A 20,327-nucleotide genomic window follows, 5' to 3' on the forward strand; every position below is an offset into this window, starting at 1 on the left:
CTTGGGACTTGACTCGGACTTGAGGACAAAGACTTGGGACTTGACTCGGACTTGCAAAACAATGACTTGGTCCCACCTCTGTTAAAAAGTCTCTCTCAGCTTCCTGTTGCTGGAATGTTCCATTTGGACAAAACACCTTCATTTAGTCAGTCAGGTGACCCACTTAGATAATAAAGGGTGTGGAAATATATTTAGGCACTTTTAGTAAGTATTCAGCAGGTGTTGGGGGTCCCAGGCAATCGCCTATTTGCCTAATAGTAAGTCCGCCCCTGATTCATTAGATGCTAATTCATACCAGATTTTAATTGATTGTCTTGTTAATAGATTGTTTCAGGAAAACAAACGTTTGTGTATCTAAGAGGAGATGATAGGAGTCCACGGAGGGTGAGACCTGCGTCTGCCGCCTCCTTCACCTCACAGTCTGAGGAAAGAATATGACCTTTGAAAAACAATTAATGCTTAGATTTGACTCGATTTCATTTTTGTTTCTAAAAATTGCAAAATCCTTTCTCAAAGTGTTCTCATGGGAAAAACAAGCAAATTTAAGTAATAAATGTTCATAAACTTTCACTCTCAACATGGTGGTGGTGGGGGGGGGTGTCATTTGTTTAATTTCTGCTATAACTTAATAACTAAAATCAATCAAAGAAAGAAACCTTTGTCCCACAGCTCCTCATTCTGATTGGCTGAACGCACCTGATCCAGGTGTTCAGATCCGGTGAGGGGGTAGATCTGACCTTCTGACCCCTCAGTGTGGTTTCAGGTGAGTCATCATCAGGTCGGATCAGGAGGAATCTCGGAGCGATGACGCTGGTCTGTGCTGTGATCCGATTGGCTGTAAGTTGAGAGGCCCCGCCCTTCCCGCAGACTTGACTTGTTGCTGAACTTCAGCGTGGAAACAGCTGGAAGGACCCGCGCGCGCTGCTCCGTCTCACAGGTCAGTCTGTCCTTCAGACCCCCCCGGTTCGGTTCCAGGTGAGCCTCCGAACCGCAGGTAGCTAAGCTAACCCCAGCGGAGCGTTCCCGCCACTCAGCTGGAGGGACTGCGGAGGAGCTTCCGGTAGGGCGGAGGTTTCTGAGGTCACAGGTCGGATCCGGGCTGAAGTTCACGACCAGAACCAGGGGGTTCGAATTCTTTAAGAACAAACATTTGATGTTCTTGATTTTAGTTAAGTAAAACTGCGCGCGCGCCTGTGCACGTGTTTAAATGACTTCCACCTTCATGTGTGAACATGCTGCACGCTGATGCTCCAACCTGAACCACCAGAACCAGAGCTTGGGTGGTTCTGTCTGGTCCAGGCATCAGGAGGCAAGGCGGGAATCGAACCTGCAACCTTCTGATGAGGCAGACCGCTCCTCCCTGAACCACAGTCACCCAGGAGGGTGTGATCTGTGTTCCTCCTCCGTAGATCTTCTTCCAGATAGTTTGTGATCTTTGGAAAAAAAGATTCAATGACTTTACATGGAAAAACTAAATGATTTTAGACATTTTTATTAAGTTTAATTAATTTAATCTTTTAAATTGTTCAACTTGGTTCTTTTTAATTTATGGTTTTGTGTTTTTTGGTCCTTTTTTACTTCAGTCTCTTTGGTTCTCCAGAGGGATTTCTTCACCGTCTCAAGTATTTGTGTCAAAGTGGAATTTCCTTTTTTCCTGGGAGTTTATTATCAGGCTGAGCGAGAATGTGGACCCCTCCCATCAGAACAGAGCGGTTCTCTGAAGGGGGAGTTCTTTGGAACCACAGTGGCCCAAGTCTGCAGATTCTCTCAAGTTCTTTAGACTCTTTAGTAGAGCACATGTCATTCCAGTGTCTCAAGTTATTTAACGACAACAGTATCCAAGTAAATGGAACAAATTCAAACCACCAACAGATTCCTACTGGAGTTCCACAAGGATCTGTATTAGGTCCCATACTTCTTATTTTGTTCATAAATGATGTCTGAACAGTTTCCAAAATAATTCAGTTTTTGTTGTTTGCAGATGACATCAATTTTCCACTCTGGAACAAATTTACCTGAAGTGATGGTAACGTTAAAAAAAGAAACAGCTAAGGTGAAAAATCGGTTTTCTGAAATAAGTTTATGATTTTTAGTCATTACCAAACAGATGAAAATTTATCAACAAGTTAATATTTGCAAACTAACTGACATAAAATGTATTTAGGTTATTTTGGATTAAAAGTTAAAATGGAAATGTCACATTAATCATCTGAAAAAGAAAACTAGCAAAGATATTTGGAATTCTTTAGAGTAAAATATTTATTTAACAGTCAATCCTTACGCATGTTATATTGTTCTTTTATTTTACCGTGTTTTGGTTGCTGCCTTGAAGTTTGGGGAAAAGAATATTCACCTCATACGAAGCCTTTGGTTCTTTTACAGAAAAAGCAAAAAGAATAATCAACAAAAGAGGCAGCAGAGAACACAAAATAATCTGTTGAATCACGACTGCTAAAGTTTCCAGATTTAGTTGATTTAAAAACTGTATTCTTTATGTTAAAAGCTCTCTCAAACATAATTCAATCAGTATTTTCATTATTTCTGAAGATAAAAGCAACAGGAGGAAAAAGAGTTTCAAAGTCCCATTTGCACAACTTTGAGACAGACTCACAAATCAGTTTATGGAGTCGATCTATGGAACTCACTGGACTCAATACTGAAAGAAACTTCCAGCATAGCTGCACGTAAAATGATCTTTAAAGATCGGATATTAGATAAAGACGAGCAGGAAAATGAATTGGGACAATAAATGTAAGCCACAGACCGGGATGAGTTAAGGAGGGTTAGGAATGTAAAGTTTTGAAAGATTTGTTGTTTCTGTTTTATAATGTCGCCTTTTTGCTTAGGAAAAGGAACAGATTATATAAGATTGTTTACTTCATTCTGTTCCAATGGTTCAGGCCTCAAAAGATGCTCATGTATGTTTCCTTGTAAAAAAAAAAAAATGGCATAAACTATTCATTCATTCACTTCATTTTTCTTTAGATTCTTAAAAGTTCTTCAGATTCTTAAAAGTTTGTTTTAGATTCTCTGAGTTTCTGTAGATTCTTAAAAGTTCTGTAGATTCTCTGAGGTTCTGCAGATTCTCTGAGGTTCTGCAGATTCTCTGAGGTTCTGCAGATTCTCTGAGGTTCTGCAGATTCTCTGAGGTTCTGCTCTGCTTCACTGCTGTCAGCGACAGACTTGGTTTTGTAATCCAGTCGGTGAAAATGTCATCATCTCGCGCGTTGCTCATGCAAGCTGTTGCAACGACCTGCAATCGTCCATCATGGAGAGCCTGGCGGAATCTCCTGGAACAAAAGAACCCAAAAAAAAGGAGAGAAAAGGATTTAGTTTATTTGAACTTTTTCAGTAATTATCCTCTTAGATCAAATTCTGCTCCTGAAATGTTTTCGTGTTTGTTGCTCAACCTGAAGACGTCTCCGTCGGGTCTAAAGTTCTTCATGGGGGTTGGTGTCCTTGCTGTGCTTTCTCCTCCAGGTCAGACGTGTCAGACGTGTCAGACACTCGTTAGCAGGTTTCCAGGTGAATCATCTCTGCAGAACACAGACGTCATTCACGGAGAAAGGAGCTTCCTCTCACTTGTTTGGTCTCAGCAGATGAGATGATCTGATCTCTGTCTGATCGGTTAATAAGATCAAATCTCCAAAGTTTCGCTCTGGATCATTTAAAGTCGTCTTTTTGCATAAACTTGTAGAATGTTCTGTAACTCGACTAAAGTTCAGAACACAGTTTTGTCTTGATGTGAAATGTTTTCTTCTCTGCAAACGTTTCATGAGATTTCAGCTCCAGTTTGGATTTATTTTATCAAACCTGAATCTCCACGACTGAAACTCTTCTTTCCCTCAGGTTTAATCCAGCACTCACCATGGCAGACAGTGGAAAGACGGCTGAGGGCGGAGCTACACCGCCGGCCAACGAAGACCATGAGGTGAGGAGCGTCGTGAACCCCTCGGCGCTCTCACTGCTCTCCTGAAATCCTTCCTGCTTCGTTTGACACTCCCACTTCCTGTTTCTCTGGTGTCAGACGGTGGTTTCCCGGGTCACCAACCTGACCCTGGTCAGCTCGGCGTGCGACGTGGTCTCCAGCGCCTACAGCACCACCAAAGACAGCGTGCCGCTGCTGAAGGGGGTGATGGACGCTGCCGAGTCTGGGGTCCGGACGCTGGGGGCCGCCGCCGCTGTGGGCTCCAAACCTTTGATGGACATGATTGAACCGCAGTGTAGGTCCTGAATGTGTTGATGGTACCGCGATCAACGTAGACCGCCACTCTGTGAGCTTTGTGTTGGTGAAGCTCTGCTCTGGTTTCAGTGGCGACGGTGAACGAGTTCGCCCTGAAAGGTCTGGACAAGATGGAGGAAAAACTGCCGATTCTGCACCAACCAGCAGACAAGGTCTGACAGAAAACATTCATGCTGGGATGAAACATTGATAGTGTGAATGTGTAGTAGACGTTCACACTACAGTGATTCTCCTGCATCAAAACGTTCAGCTTTTTCAGGACATTACTGCTTGTATTTTTGGTATTAATAAACTTTATAGTTTTTAAATATTGAGCGAAATGTCCCCATAGGAAATGAATGGGAAAGTCAGAATTTCAGAATTGTAAGGAGATTAGCAACAAACCTTTAAATATATTCATGGATTATATTTTCATATTTTAGAGTAATTTTAAAAAAATAGAATTTAGGTAATATTTTAGCAACATACTAATGTTTTTGTCAAATTTTTATCTACTGAGGTTTTTTAGGCCAATTTATAATGTAGCTTCTAATTTAGCAACATGCTAACGTCTTTGACTAATTTAATTTACTGAGGAATTTTTGGGCTTATTTATTGTTTAGCTAGTATTTAAGCAACACGCTAAATATTTTTGCAAACTTGGCATGTATTAGGGATTTTTAAGCAATTTTACTATTTTTTTTTCAAAAATTTAAGTGCTCTTTCACATTTCTTTAACAGAATTTCCTGTCTTTTAAGCAAATTTTACATTTTGCAATAGCTTTTGCATTTTCAGCAAATTCCTTCAGCGATTAAAGTAAATTGTGTCACGATTTTCAGCAAAAAGCTTCAGCCTCTTCCACCACTACTTTCAGCAAAAAGCATTCACACTTTCACAGCTAATGTAACTTTTCTAGTTCTGGAATAATATCCCTTCATGTTTTATTCATAATTATATTAAAAAGTTACATTTTAAAGTTTTAAAGATGTAGTTTTAGAGTGTTCAATAAACGTTTATCCTGTTTAGCCGCGACCTACAGTGTGTTTTGGATTTTTAGCCTCCTGTGTGATTGAGTTTGACAAACCCTCAGATTCTTTAAAATGTACCGTCGGCATTTCCTTCTCTCGAAGCAGATTCGGATTCGTTCATATGTTTGAGAGTTTCCAACAGTTTTCCAGACTTTCCTCTGGCGCTCCATCATGGTTTTTCCGTCTCCGCCCTCAGGTGGTGTCGGATACTGTGGGAATGGTGTACCAGTCTGTGGCGGGAGCCAAGGATGCGGTGGTGGGGGCGGTGATGGGGGGTGTGGAGCTGACCCGGGCAGCGGTCAGCGGCGGTCTCAGCACGGTCATGAGCACCAGGATGGGCCAGATGGTCAGCAGTGGGATGGGGGTGGCCCTGAGCCGCTCTGAGGACTGGGTGGACCAGAACCTGCCGCTCACCGAGAGGGAGCTGGGTGAGTAGATGAAGGGACCGCAGGGGAACCGGATCAGGGGAGGACCGGAGGCCCCGCTCTGCTCCGCCTGCAGCAGGTGGAGGTGGATCAGAGGGTGGACCTTACACTATCCATTCACATCAAGAGATTGGAGATCTGGAGATGCACATTTGTCAAAGTTGAGGCCCGGGGGCCGGATCCGGCCCTCCAGCTCATTTTATTCCATTGTTATTAATGGCCTGGAATAATATTCCTGCATTTTTATTATTCATGATTATGTTAAAAAGTTACAGTTTTAAAGCTTTGAAAATTGTCATTCTGCTAGTTTTTTAGGACTATTTTGGCATTTACAAAAAAAAAATGTAGGCTATTTTGAAGTTAAGCTATTTTTTCAACTACAGCCTAGCTGTTTTGGCTACGTTTTTTTATTTTATCTAGTGTTTTAAGGTTAATTTGTCATTTAGTAATTATTTTAGCTAGCTATCAGCTTCAGCTTTTTCAGCAATCAACTTCAGCTTTTTCAGCTTTTCCAGTTATCAATGTCAGCGTTTTAGCATCACCTTCAGCGTTTTCAGCTATCAACCTAAGCTTTTTCAGCTATCAATTTCAGCTTTTTCAGCTATCAACTTCAGCTTTTTCAGCTATCAACTTCAGCTTTTTCAGCTATCAACTTCAGCTTTTTCAGCTATCAACTCCAGTGTTTTCAGCTATCAACTCCAGTGTTTTCAGCTATCAACTTCAGCGTTTTCAGCTATCAACTTTAGCGTTTTCAGCTATCAACTTTAGCGTTTTCAGCTATCAACTTTAGCTTTTTCAGCTATCAACTTTAGCTTTTTCAGCTATCAACTTCAGCTTTTTCAGCTATCCACTTCAGCTTTTTCAGCTATCCACTTCAGCTTTTTCAGCTATCCACTTCAGCTTTTTCAGCTATCCACTTTTTCAGCTATCAGCTTTTTCAGCTATCAGCTTTTTCAGCTATCAACTTTTTCAGCTATCAACTTTAGCATTTTAAGCTATCAACTTTAGCATTTTCAGCTATCAACTTTAGCTTTTTCAGCTATCAACTTTAGCTTTTTCAGCTATCAACTTTAGCTTTTTCAGCTATCAACTTCAGCTTTTTCAGCTATCAACTTCAGCTTTTTCAGCTATCAACTTCAGCTTTTTCAGCTATCAACTTCAGCTTTTTCAGCTATCAACTTTAGCATTTTAAGCTATCAAGTTCAGCTTTTTCAGCTATCAACTTTAGCATTTTCAGTTATCAACGTCAGCATTTTAGTTATCACCTTCAGCAATTTCAGCTATCAACGTTAGCTTTATCAGCTATCAGCATTAGCATCTTCAGCGGCCAAATTCAGCTTACAGCATTCACACTAACATTGTCACAGGTAATGCTATATATCTAGTTCATAATTATGTTAAAAAAATTCAGTTTTAAAGTTTTAAAAATGTAGTTTTAGAGTGTTCAATAAATGTTTATCCTGTGATCTAAGGTGTGTTTTGGATTTTGGCCCCCTGAGTGATTGAGTTTCACACTCCTGCTTTAAGTCATGAACAGGAAGGGGGCGTTTCCTCTGAATCTGCGTTCTTGGCCAGTGAAGTGTGTAGACTTTCCAACACTCACAGCTTTGACAGCTGCTCTCATGTGTTTATTGCTGCGGTATTTCAGAAGAAATTCTCCAATCATCACCTGAGCATGAATAAATAAATTAATAAAGCTGGGCCTTAACAACAGCAGCAAAATGAGTTCCTCTGAAGTTCTTCTGACTCTGTTTTTAACTAAAACTCCCAGAGGATCCATCGTCTTCCTTATCAGAGGTCTGAGATCGTGGTGCTTACAGTGGATGTACTTTAACCCACTTTCAATCAGCTCATTGATAGTGAGAGGAAATCCATTCTGCACTTTTAGAGTTCAGAATGCAGCTTTTTGATATAATTGAACCAACTGTAACTGACACCTGCAGCATAAAGGATTAAATTAAAGGAAAATGAAGTATCAACAAACTCAAGCAAAAAAGTTCATAGAAATTAAGTTGACCGCAATAAAAGAGATAAATGAAACGTCTGTTATTTACTGCTACAGCTTGATTATAAAGTGACCTCTGAACATCAGAGCGTTTGGAGTTTTTTATTCTCTTTATCTGCTTCCAGACTTGATAAGAACTTCACAAATACAGAAAGAATCCTTCTTCATCCAAAAGTTTCTCTCTGGTCAAACAAGCAAAATGGATCAAATTAGATTTAATTTGACTTAACGGACTGATGGAATGAATGGAATCGGACTCAAACGGACTGAAAGCAGGATGTTCAGCTTTGGTACCGACTGACTCAGAACCGGCTCTGCTCTGTAGAAACTGAAAGTATCTGTGACAGCTCAGAGTGCAAAGTACTCTGGGTAATATCTAAGACACATGAACAGAACAGCTTTAGAACCTTGACCTGTCAGAAGGTCAGAGGAAGCTAAAGCTGCTCTCCTCAACACCAAACTGATGAGTTTGGGTTTTTCTGGGTCAGAATCTGGTCGTCTGGCTTTAAGTTTCTCTATTATTTGAGTCGACGATTTCTCGGTTCATGAAAGGAAACTGAAGAAACTCGAACGACTTTTTAGAAACCAACTCTGCGTTCTTTGACGTGTCGGCTGTTTGTACATCAAGGGTCCACAACCCTCAGGACACAGTACCGGATGTGGTACCGGACGCAGACTGACTGGTCTTCGGGACCGGTTTGCACGCGGTACCAGTTCAGGTCCAGTACTGGACTGGGACCGTGTCCAAGGTGTAAAACCTGGTATCGGTTTTTAGGGTACCGGAACAGGGTGTCAAACCCAGTACCGGTTCTGTTTGGCACCCTGGACACGTTCCCAGTCTAGTACCGTGTCTGGTGCCCATAATGGGTTTGGGTACCGAACATGTTACCAGTCCACTACCACTTCCGGTACCAGTACCCAAACCAGGCACTGGAATCCTTACCCAATACGGGGCATGGTATTGGACTCGGAATACCTCCGGTACCGGACCCGTTCAGTACCCAAACCCGGTACTGGACCCAAACCGGTACCAGAAGCAGTAGCAGGTTCGAACCCGTGCTGGGTTTGCATCAGCGTACCATAAGCATTCCCAGTCCGGTACCATTCCCAGTACCTGCTTTGGGTACCGGGCACATTCGTAGTACGGTACTGCGTCTGGTACCCAGTACTGGGTTTGGGTTACAGGTTAGGGTACTGGGCACATTCCCGGTATTGGGTTAGGGTACTGGTGCCTGGTTTGGGTATTGGACGGGTCTGGTACATCACGCGGTACCGGGCCTGAATCGGTACGCGACGCAGTAGCAGGTGTAAACCTGTACTGGGTTAGAGTTAGGGTACCAATACTGGGTTAGGGTTCTGGTGTGCTCTGCGTCCCAGGTACTGGACCGGTTCCGGTTCGCGGTCCGGAGGCTGGGGATCCGTGATTTAATGGCAACAGTCAAAACGTCGAAACACGACTAGTCGGACTCACCCAAAATTCCAGTCCCTCGAGATTTCCCAGAAGTCTCTGCTCCAAAAAAATGAAAACATCATCATCTCTCTGCGACATTAGTACTTTTAGTACTTTATAGTTTTAGCTTCTCATCAAAGAATGAATTACAAAGTATTCTGAAAAGATTTACTTCATTAAGGCATTTTATTCTATGGTTTCTGCTGTGAAGTCTTCATGTCTTGAATCACAGAGTCTCACTCTGACATGTTTTTAACGTCTTCTTGTGGCATTGTTCCGGTGATGGACTTTTATGTAAAGAATTTTAAGTTCAAATATTCATTTCTGAGTATTTCCTTATTGAAATCGTGAATCGGGAGCAAATAAAAAAATGCAGTTTTAAAAGGGTCGTATTGGTGATGTACAACAGACAGTGGGCGGGGCCACGAGCTCCCTTCTCCGCCTCATTTGCAGACGAATGGATCCACGGAAGTCTTCGTTTTGCTCAGTAGCTCTGATATTGCTGCCATTTTTGTTGCACCGTTAATGTTAGGTTGGGGCTGTGAGCTAGTGGGAGGAGCAGGTAATTGGGGGGGCTTTAAACAAAAGTGAGGGAAAGTGGGCGGGGTTGCTCTGCTCCAACAGTCCCGCCCACAATTCAGAGAATTCTTGATTTGGCTAAAAGCTGCATCATCTTGACTGCACTGGGAACGCTTTACAGATCAGAAGATGTTTAAAACTCGAATGGTTTTGTGAACATCCGATTTGTGTTCCAGCTGCCGTCGCTGAACCTGCCGGCGTTGGCGGCGAGGTGGCAGCGCCCCCAGACAGCCCCAGCTACTTTGTCCGTTTGGGGAAGCTCTCCGCCAAAGTTCAGGAGCGAGCTCTGGAGCATTCCCTGATCCGTGCACAGCGGGCCCGGGATGCAACCTACGCGGCCGTGGCTCAGATCACCAGCACTCTGGACCTGGTGGAGAGCGCCCGTGCCGGGCTGGGTGCAGCCGGTAACAAGATGGGAGAAGCCTCTGAGCAGCTGCTGCAGCGCTGGAACGAGTGGAAGCAGAAGCAGGAAGGAGACGGACGCTCGGAGTCGGAGCCAGACGGGAACGCCGGACGCTTGCAGTCGGAGCCGGATGGAAGCAAAGATGAATCCGAGGTCGGGATGAACTAAAGTTTTAAAAAAATTTATTCTACTACCTTTTTAGACTATTTTAGCATTTACTAAGATTTAAGGCTATTTTGAAGTTAAGCTAATATTTCAGCAACATGCTAGTTTTTTTGGGAAATTTAGACTTTTTTCAGTTTTTTGGCTATTTTGATGTTTAGCTATTTTTTCAGCTACACGCTAGCTGTTTTGACCAACCTAAGCTTTTTTTTTTTTTTTTTTTTTAGGCTACTTTGGCATTTAACTAATATTTTAGCTGGTTATCAGCTTCATTGTTTTCAGATATCAATTTCAGCATCTTAAATGGCCAAATCCAACTTACAGCATCCACACTAGCATTATCACAGGTAATGCTATATATCTAGTTCATAATTATGTTAAAAAGTTAGTTTTAAAGTTTCAAAAATGTAGTTTTAGAGTGTTTAATAAATTTTTATCCTGTTCGACCTCAGGTGTGTTTTGGATTTTGGCCCCTTGTGCGATTGAGTTTGACACTCCTGCATTAAAGTCTGATAAAAGTTCCTCTCCTCGTTCCCTCCCAGCAGCTGGAATGGCGAGCTCTCTCCATGGTTCAGGATTTAAGCGAGCAGCTGAAGTCGGCGTGCTCCGGCGTGGTGTCGAGCGCTCAGGGTCTGCCGGCTGCCGTCCAGGAACAGCTGACCAACGCTCGACAAGCTGCCGATGAGCTGCAGTCTTCTCTGGGGGGGGCGTCCAACATCACACCTCTGCTCCTGGAGCGAAGCCGTCTGCAGCTGAAACAAGTACGTCGTTTGACTTGAACATTTAGTCCAAATTCACTCAGCGCCTGGATCAGGAATTCGCCTTTTTGTCCAAATCTAATATTCCAAAATCCAGTGACTGGAAATTTCCCAGAATAAGAAGCAAAAACCATTTTGGGTGAACATTCCCTGGATTAGCAAATATAGACCACAATGCATTGCATTTGAACGCTTTGTAATTAAAAATAAAAATTATATTTAGGGGTCGTAGAGACGAGCGGCTGCATCTTAAGGTTAGCACAGGTGTACCTTAAGGTGCTTACAGCTGCGTCGTCTTGTGTTCAAGCGGCCACTTCCAATGAAAAATTATGCAAAACAGAATTTTTTCCTTCTGCGTTTGGAACATACGTGATCGCAAGTTTTTAAGTCCGGTCGTGAACTCTACGTAGAAATTAGTCGATCATTGACCGCGCACTGACAGTTCAACCTGGTTGAACATTTTCACACTGAATCCACCAACGCAGAACTGTGACCAATCAGGGACTCAGATGTGGTCATCATATGTGGGTGGCGTCTGCTTCAAAACACGGAAGTAGCAACTGTTGTAAACATGACCACGAAGGAGAAAATAATCATTTCGGTTAGATGGTCGGATTATTATGACTCTAAAACGAACATTTAAAGGAACAGAGCTGTGAAAATAAAAAGTTTAGAGCTTGATTTGCAGGATCTGTACCGCGATGACTTTATGGACCGAGCCTCTGCCTTTTGAAGGTGGCGGACAAGCTCTAATAAACAGTAACGGCACTAATGGGATCCTTGCAATTTACAGGATTTGAGAGGATTGTAAACATTTTAAATATTAATGACAAGCTTGCATCTCGCCCACTTCCCTCTTTCACCTTGTAGAGGTATGTCGACCGCAGCATACCCATATGGGTTCACCGATATGCCATGAGGGTCACCTGTTTACCCCATACAGGTTTGACTGGGATTAAGGCTTCAGACTTTTCACCATCTGGACAAAACAAAAACAGGAAGTTCTTATAAACTTTAATTTTGTTTGTTTAAAAAAAAACTGCATAGGATTTTTTTTTGGCAACACGAGAAATTCTATTTCCAAGAGCATCAATTTGAAATGTTGTGCATTTCTTCTCTCAGGTCCAGAACTCCCTGGATGGCGTCATGGAGTACCTCCTGCACAACACGCCGCTGAACTGGCTGGTGGGACCGTTTGTGGCTCAGAGGGGTGAAGCTGTGGCGATGGAGCAGATGACGCCCCAAAAGTGAAGATGCTCATCAGCTCCTGTGGGGTGAAGATGTGGCGATGGAGCAGATGACGCCCCAAAAGTGAAGATGGTCATCAGCTGCTGTGGGGATGGAGAAGCTATGTTTACTGAAGATTGAGCCATTTTTGGAAATAAAAAGTGTTCATTAGATAAAAAAAATCTAATGTTTGTCATATTCTTAGTGCCTAATGTGAGATTATTAACACTATTCAGAACAAAAATGGAATTCCTTATTTTTACTGTCTTGATTCAGTTTCCTTTTAAAATTGTGCCTAAAACATCATCACTGTACAGCTTCAAATAAATAAAAAATACAGCCCGGAGTTGTTTTTCAATTAAATATTTGTCTCGTTTCGCCACATTCCTTCAGTTTTGGCGCAGACGCTCGCCTAGCTCCGCGTGAACTTCGCTGTCTTCTGTGGCTCCTCTCCCCGATGACGTCATGGTTCTTGTTCCGAATGTCGCGAGCTCGCTCAGGGGCCGAGGCCGCGCGCTGGGTTGAGAACAACTTCTAGAAATCTGAAGTCCAAGGTCGTTGACAGTCCTCGGTACCTTCACATTCAGGTATTGGACTCCGTCCCGGACTCGCAGTTCGGACTTTTCTGCCATGTTGACGGTTTTTTAAGCCCGTAAACGGAAAGCGGCCGCGGACCGCTGCGGTTTGGGGCTGGCTGATTATGCTAGCAGCGCGGCTAATGCTAGCACCTAGCAAACGGCTTTAATTCGAGTAAAAACACGAATAGTCGTTTGTTGTTGGAAAGAACCGAAACTTTGGACTTTATGGTTTTGTAATTGTCTCTAAAACGAGCCAAAAAAGCGAGTTTAGTGCTTCTGCGTTGGTGTTTGTTGTCCCGAGAAAACGGCGACCGAAGCTGTTTGCTAATGTCTCTCAGCCATCCGAGCTCCGGACGCCGATTGTTTTCATTTGTACGGCGGTCCGTTGGAAGTTGTTCTGTTTAAAGCAACTTTCGTGACTGTTCGCGCCATGTTTGTCGTTCAGGGGGGGTTTGTTTGTTTATGGTGGATCTGTGAGGAGAAGTCTCCTCTAGACTAACTTTGTCCGGAAAATATCTGGTCTTTCCGGTGGAATAAACTAGTTTGCTAATGCTTTTAAAGTTAATCATTATTTTCTATTATGCTCAGAAATCGTTTGGTTTATCTTTTAAATTTACTATGGATTCAAATGTGTTTTTTAAATGTCTCTATGTGGTCATGAGGGGTTTTGTTCCTGTCCTGCATCAGCAGCTGGTTTCAGTCATCACTCCCTTTCATTTGGCTGAATGCCTGCTTTTATTTTGACAGTCCTCGTTCACAGCTGGACCATCGGTCCATGGAGGCTCAGGTTCCTGCGGGTTCTCGCTGGGGTCCCACACATGAGCCTCCATCCTTCCTGAATCTGGGAAAAGCATTCCCCCTTCCCACATCGGCTAACTTGTGTATCGCATTTTCAGGAATATCCTCTCCCATTCCCCTTGCCCCTCTGTCAGAGCATGGCTCAGGAGACCAATCAGACGCAAGTGCCAATGCTTTGTACTATGGGATGTGGTTTCTACGGTAACCCTCGCACCAATGGCATGTGCTCTGTCTGCTACAAGGAACATCTGCAGAGACAACAGGGAGGAGGACGATCCAGTCCCCCAGCAGAGAAAGGTTGGACGATGAAAGCCACAACTTTTTCTTCTTACTTGGTTCAGATGGATCAGGAGAGTCAAACTCAATCACAGAAGGGACCAAAATCCAAAACACACCTGAGGTCATGGGCCAAACAGGATACACATTTATAGAACACTCTAAAACTACATTATTAAAACTTTAAACTGTAACTTTTTAATATAATTATGAACTAGATATATAGGATGGCATTCGATAATACCAGTGTGAATGCTGGAAGCTGAATTTGGCCGCCGAAGATGCTAGTGCAGATAGCTGAAATTGATTGCTAAAAACATGGAAGATAATAGCTGAAAACCTGAAGCTGATAGCCAAATAAAATATTATTTAAATGCCAAATTAGCCCAAAAAACTGAAAAAAACAATGGCCTAAACAGCTAGCATGTAACTGAAATATTAGCTAAACTCCAAAATAGCCTAAAAAATCTTAGTAAATGCCAAAATAGTCCAAAAAGCTAGTACAATGACAATTTTTTAAAACTTTAAAATTGTAACTTTTTAACATAATTCTGAATAATAAAAAGGAAGTAATATTGTTCCAGAATAAATCAACTTAAACCTTAAATAACTTTCAATATTTTACTCTCCATAAAAATATATTTTGTCAAAATTATACAAGTTAGAAATGAACACAAGATAACATCAGGTCATTAATAACAATAGAATAAAATGATCTGGAGGGCAGGATAGAATCACCTGGAGGGCCGGATCCGGCCCCCGGGCCTTGACTTTGACACATATTGCAAATAAGGGCTGGAAATACATCATATTCAGCATTTATAGCCACACTTTTACAATCTACCATTAAAGTCCCACTCTGATCATCTTTTATTTTCAAAGCATTCTCATTGGTCTTCTCATTAGGATTATGCCAAAATCAAAAACCTGTAGTTTATTAGGACATAGTTTCTGCAGTAGTTTGTTAAAAATTCACCTCTGAGTTCCGGACAGGACTGTGGGCACAGATCAACCCCGCCCCCCTTTACCTCACCGTTGGATAGAGGAGCAGGAAATTAATGTCACAAATACAATCTGAACATTTTTATTTGCTCCGGATTCTCATCAATTTAAGAAAATACTCAGAAATACAATTTAAAGCTTAATTACCTTTAAATATACATCAGAAAAATGCAACAAGAACTTGTTAAAAACACAATTGTCATCGGAATGGGACCCTAAAAATAATTATAACTAATCCAGAAAACTGTAATGTTCTTTTGTTGAGATGTTAGTGATATCAGACTGTTCTGTTCCCTCAGCGGCCACATCACCCTCAAGAGCAGCTGTTGTTCCTGCGGAGGGAACGACCTCAGAGCTCACAACAGAAGTACAAGCATCTCCACCTGAAGAACAAACTACCAGGTGTGGGGAACGTTCTGAGCCAAAACCACCACGATGAAAACTGAGACGTCTGATTTAGGGAGCACATCATAACTCAAGGATTCATTTCAATAAGAATCCACGAAGATATTTTTAATTAATCTTGAAAACAATACATTTTAAAGCCCAACAAAAAGATTATAATTCTAAATTCTGTGAATTTTTATGTTTGTGTGATAAAAGCTGGACTTATTCCTTCTTTTCCTTTGTTTTAGTCCTAGTTCTCCAAGCCCAGTAACTCAGCAGATGACAGCGATGAGCATTTCCCAGGAGTCTGGAGCTGTAGAAGCAGATCAAGCAGAAACGGAGGAGGGAGACGATGAAGACACCTCCAACAGCACAGGTGAGCCGCACGCTTCCCTCCGTCATCTGCATAAAGTCACAGAGAAATAGTGTGTTTTTGTCATTTAAGTTATAGAAGTTTGTTTATCACTTTAGCTCTAATTGTAAGAAGTTTATTTATTTAAATTCATTTTTAATGCAATAATATATATGATAAAATTATTTTTTATTTTAGCATCTTAAAATTGTTCATTGAAAATTCTCTCTGTTTTAAATGTAAAGAATATGAAGTTGACATGAAACCAAAATAGACCATAAAATGTTATTATTATAGATATTTATTATTTATACTGCTATTTATCATTTTGGTTTTATTTTTGGTGGGATTCCTGATTCCTGATCTGAATTCTGACTTTTTCTAAATTGTTGTTGTTAATTTTTTATCTTTATGAACCAAGAATACAAATATTAAAGCGTAGTTTTAAATCGCACATGAAAAAGTTAATTGTTAAAGTTGGATCATGTGGTTTGGTGAGCTTTTCATTAACTCTTTCTTTAAAAACTCTTAAATATATAATTATGAAGGAATATGTTTTAGTTATTATCATGTGATTATGTATTTATTTTTAATGCTTAAACACATTTGGAAATATTAAAGTCTGACTGAACATTATTCTTTAAATGCAGAAACTTTTGGAGCTATGTTTCTGTAGGATCTGCATCTTCTACTATATTTGTTTTATGCTGTTTTTGCTTTTTTTTTTTTGCTCATTTACATGTTTTATTATAGAAACTATTCAGTTTGATTTTAAAGTTTTTAAAAGTTAATTTATTTATAAAATGGTGTTATTGTTGGTGATTATCCTCCTCTTCGTCTCCCAGAACCAGCCAGTGAAGCAGCACAAGCCTCTTCAGACGGCGAACAAACTCCGGACAAAAACAAGAAAAAGAACCGCTGCTTCTCCTGCAGAAAAAAAGTGGGCCTTACCGGTGAGCAGTTCTGAGCGTGCTGACCGCTCCACGTGTTTGTGCTTCAGCTGCTTTAAAAACAGATCTACAGTCGGTCTTTCTTCATTTTCTGAAGGTTATTGAGCTTTCAGACGCCGACACTTTGAATCACACAAGTATTTTTACATCATTATAACTCGTGTCGATGCAAATGTGATGCTAGTTCTAACCTGCTTCTCGATGTTTATGTTTGTAGAAAGACAGAAAACTGTTTGTTCTGATTTCTGCGTTTGTTCATCTTTTTCTTTAACTTATAAAAATGAACATTGAATTTTATAACACTGGAGATTTCACCACCGACTCGCTTTTTCTTGACCTTTTACGTAGTTAGCATAATTTCAACAGATTCTGACGCAGAGAAAATCAACTTTTCATATCAACGTTGCACCAGTGGGACACATTAAAGTGCTGTTAACTAGGGGTGTGCCAAAATATCGATATTGCGATATATCGCGATATTTAGTCCTGCGATCGATTCTCGATGGGTTCTCACCAAGTATCGATATTATATTTTCATTTAAAGAGGCTGTAGTGCTGAGCGTCTGAGTCACGCGCCGGAACTATGGGCGCGCGCTGCATCGGACTTTTAATAGCGACGCACGCGCTCGTTCAGGAGAAGCACCGGTGAGATTCAGGCTCTGTAGCGCGTGTGTGAAGCATGTCTACCTGTCAGCATTTATCATCCATCTGTAGGAGATCCAGCCGGTAAGAAGTGACTTTGTCTGAGCGCTAGAATGACAGCGATCACTTACTTCCTGTTTGCAGTGGGAACTGAGCGCGTGCTTCGTAGTTGTCTGTGTACGCTTCAAGGAGCGTCGGAATTTTCGCTTTCATGCACTTCAATTTTTAACCTGCTGCTGTACGGTGTAACTTTGATAAATTTATAATGTGACGTTTTCAAACAATGTAATTACTTGTTGCTAATGTTAATTTTAAAGTAATTCTTAAATAAAAAAGCAGGATTTGATGTATGAACTTAAATTTAAATGTAATTAAAATAAAGTACATGAATTCACTGTAAAATTAGGGAGAATGCTAATTAATTGAAGCACTTAAAATTATATTTATTGCCATTATTATGTGTGTTTTAAGGATTTTACCTATTGACTGCTGACTGACCAAATGGAAAAATGATAAAAATTGGAAAAATAATCTCAAGTAACAGTCTGAGTAAATCAGCCTTTATTTTTGATGCTCAGCCCTTTTCAAGTGAGAGAAAAGTGCACGAAAAATTAGGTCAATTTTGAGAGAGGCTGTAAAACATTATATTCATCATCCTTTGGTGTGACGTTCTTTTGGAGGTAGATAGCTGTCACTACTTGACTTATTTAATATTTGTTCTGTTTACAACAATTCTGCACTAAGTAGTGTCACTGCTGATCATGTTTACTATTGTTAACATTGAATCTGACAGATAATTCCAATTCAGTTGTTGTCAATGTTTGTCAAAGACATAGTATTACTGATTTCAGCAATTTTGCACAAAAGTGTCTTTAATTTGTTGCACAAAATAAGAAAAGTTGTTTAGTATTATTGTGTTTAAGGTAAAAAAGATAAATGGGTATATATTTCCCCCCAAAAACATGTTCTATATAATGGTAGTTATGTAGAGGATTTTTACCAATTATCGTAGTATCGCGATATTATCGATATCGTGAGCCATGTATCGCGTATCGTATCGTATCGTGAGGTACCCAGTGATTCCCAGCCCTACTGTTAACGGCGTAAAGTTACTTTTCTCTGCGACTGAATCAGCTGACTCACATTGACTGTATCGACACTTGTAGAGCTACAATAGTAGAAAGAACGTAAACCTGGAGCTAAAGCTTTGCTGTTGAAAGGTTTTGGGAGAATCATGTTACATGTTCTTATATGTAAACCTGTTCTTTACCTCACATCTTTCTCACCCTCTGCAGCTGCTGCCACAGTCTGAAGTCGCTTTAATCTAATGTTTATTTAAAGCTTCTGGACCCATAATTAAAGTCTTAATTACTCATGATTGCTGCCTTTAAAAAGTTACATTGAAACCTCTCAATCAGGTGTAGAGTGTAATGATTATGAGCGTTGGTATGTATGCTTTTGTTCTTTTCACATTTAGACTCTTTGATTGAACGTAAACCAGAACGAGCTGAACTGATCCGTTCTTCACATGTGGGAATGAGTCTGATGAGGGAAACGTTCACATTGATCCTCAGATTATATTCATTAACGTTAAAAATGTACATTTTTTCTCTGTCATTCTTTATGACGAAGGCCTTCTAGGCATAATGCCGCGTTTACACCAAACCCCATTTGCTGCATTTCAAAAGATGGGTTCATAAACTTGGCGCTCTCAGTGCATGTGGGAGGGGCTACTCTCAAAAGTTTTAACCTGTTTGCTACATGGAAAGGTTGACTGTATATTTCAGTCAGTGCAGGGGCTGTCACTAGTCGATTAGTCAACGACAGAAGGTGATGTGCATTTTTTTTTTCTAACAAAAGGTGACAGTGCTGTGATGTTACCCACCATAGTAAACATGATCACGAAGGAGACGTTGAATATCTGCTTGGATTAAGGAGAGCGGAAGGGTTAAAGGGTAACCAAACAGGGAAGTTGGAGGCTGACTCCGCCCACAGCCGAAATGTGAAAATCCAGTCAGAGGGGCGGGGCTTAGAAACAGGACTGTTATCATTACTGGAGCTGCAGGTCATGACATGAGAGTCAAATGTTTTGACCAATCACATAATTCAACTGTAATACCTCATTTCAACCCGTAGGGGGCAGCACACAGACGGGTTTTCACCATATTTTCAAGAATAAGTTTAACTTAATTTGTCTAAAAGTTGGAAACAGACAGTTCTTTTAAAGCCCCATTTTAGAAGTCAACAGACAAAAACGTTGATTTAGGGTTTGTTACCCTTCACCACTTCATCATGTGACTGTCCTCTCTTCCCCTCAAGGTTTCGACTGTCGCTGTGGCAACCTGTTCTGTGCCATCCACCGCTACTCGGACAAACACGACTGTCCCTACGACTACCGGAGCGCAGCGGCCGCGCGCATACGCAAAGAGAACCCCATCGTGGTGGCCGAGAAGATCCAGAAGTTATGAGGACGAATGTCTGAATAAAAGCCTCCGGAGTTGAACTGTGGCGACCTGGACGGAAACACCTGAAATCGTGACTTTCTTTGTGGATGCGAGTGAAGGTGGGTGGGGGGGCGGGCGAACGTGGCTCCGCCCACAGTCCAGACATTTCTCTTACTAGCATTACCCTCTCTCCGCTAGTGACTTCAGCTGAGCCCGAGAGCTTCTCGTATGCCTGTGTTTATATGAAAGTGTGCGTGCACGTTAGCGGGTGGGGGGATGGGGGGGGGCGCTGTGGGTTGGATGATTTTTTTTTTGCCCTTTTCCCTCCTTGTGTCTCAGCTTTGAGGCATCGTTTTAGTAAATTTCTACAGTCCCCGCATAAGTTTAAAGGAAACCTTTGCTGAGGAATGAATGAACTCGGCTTATCAGCGAGACCTTTAAGGGCTTCGGGATAAACAAACCGCGGACGGGAAAATGATGTCAACTCCTTTCTCAATTGGCTTTTACTTTTTTCTTTTTCCAACCACTTGATGATCTGCACGTCAAGCCCACAAACGCAGCATTTTACAGACACGTCTCTTTCTGTAGATGTAACATGGGGAGGGAACGGTCGGGGCAAATCCAGACTTGGATGAGCG

The 20,327-nt window shown here is 41.4% G+C and overlaps 2 protein-coding genes across 6 annotated transcripts; both read left to right on the forward strand.

Moving 5' to 3' along the window:
- The first annotated feature begins 743 nt into the window (after positions 1-743).
- plin3 (perilipin 3) lies at positions 744-12,599 on the forward strand. Of its 4 annotated transcripts, none has more exons than XM_024278277.2 (8): positions 744-937; positions 3,850-3,931; positions 4,028-4,223; positions 4,313-4,395; positions 5,448-5,679; positions 9,887-10,266; positions 10,818-11,036; positions 12,156-12,599. In XM_024278277.2, exons 2-8 carry the CDS (start codon positions 3,869-3,871, stop codon positions 12,282-12,284), a joined length of 1,302 nt encoding a protein of 433 aa, XP_024134045.1. In that variant the 5' UTR covers positions 744-937; positions 3,850-3,868; the 3' UTR covers positions 12,285-12,599. The 4 variants fall into 4 exon arrangements, with proteins under 4 accessions (XP_024134045.1, XP_024134047.1, XP_024134049.1 ...); XM_024278279.2 differs by having other exon boundaries at positions 10,821-11,036; XM_024278281.2 differs by having other exon boundaries at positions 848-975.
- Positions 12,600-12,695: 96 nt separating this feature from the next.
- On the forward strand, positions 12,696-19,778 carry zgc:77486 (uncharacterized protein LOC405808 homolog). Of its 2 annotated transcripts, none has more exons than XM_024278283.2 (6): positions 12,696-12,847; positions 13,735-13,933; positions 15,217-15,316; positions 15,550-15,677; positions 16,499-16,606; positions 19,565-19,778. In XM_024278283.2, the coding sequence occupies exons 2-6, from the start codon at positions 13,774-13,776 to the stop codon at positions 19,711-19,713; spliced, it is 645 nt and encodes a 214-aa protein (XP_024134051.1). In that variant the 5' UTR covers positions 12,696-12,847; positions 13,735-13,773; the 3' UTR covers positions 19,714-19,778. The 2 variants fall into 2 exon arrangements, with proteins under 2 accessions (XP_024134051.1, XP_024134050.1); XM_024278282.2 differs by having other exon boundaries at positions 12,697-12,847; positions 15,214-15,316.
- The last annotated feature ends 549 nt before the right edge of the window (positions 19,779-20,327 follow it).

Source organism: Oryzias melastigma, linkage group LG4, assembly GCF_002922805.2.
Source record: "Oryzias melastigma strain HK-1 linkage group LG4, ASM292280v2, whole genome shotgun sequence".
In the NCBI taxonomy this organism is placed as follows: Eukaryota; Metazoa; Chordata; class Actinopteri; order Beloniformes; family Adrianichthyidae; genus Oryzias; species Oryzias melastigma.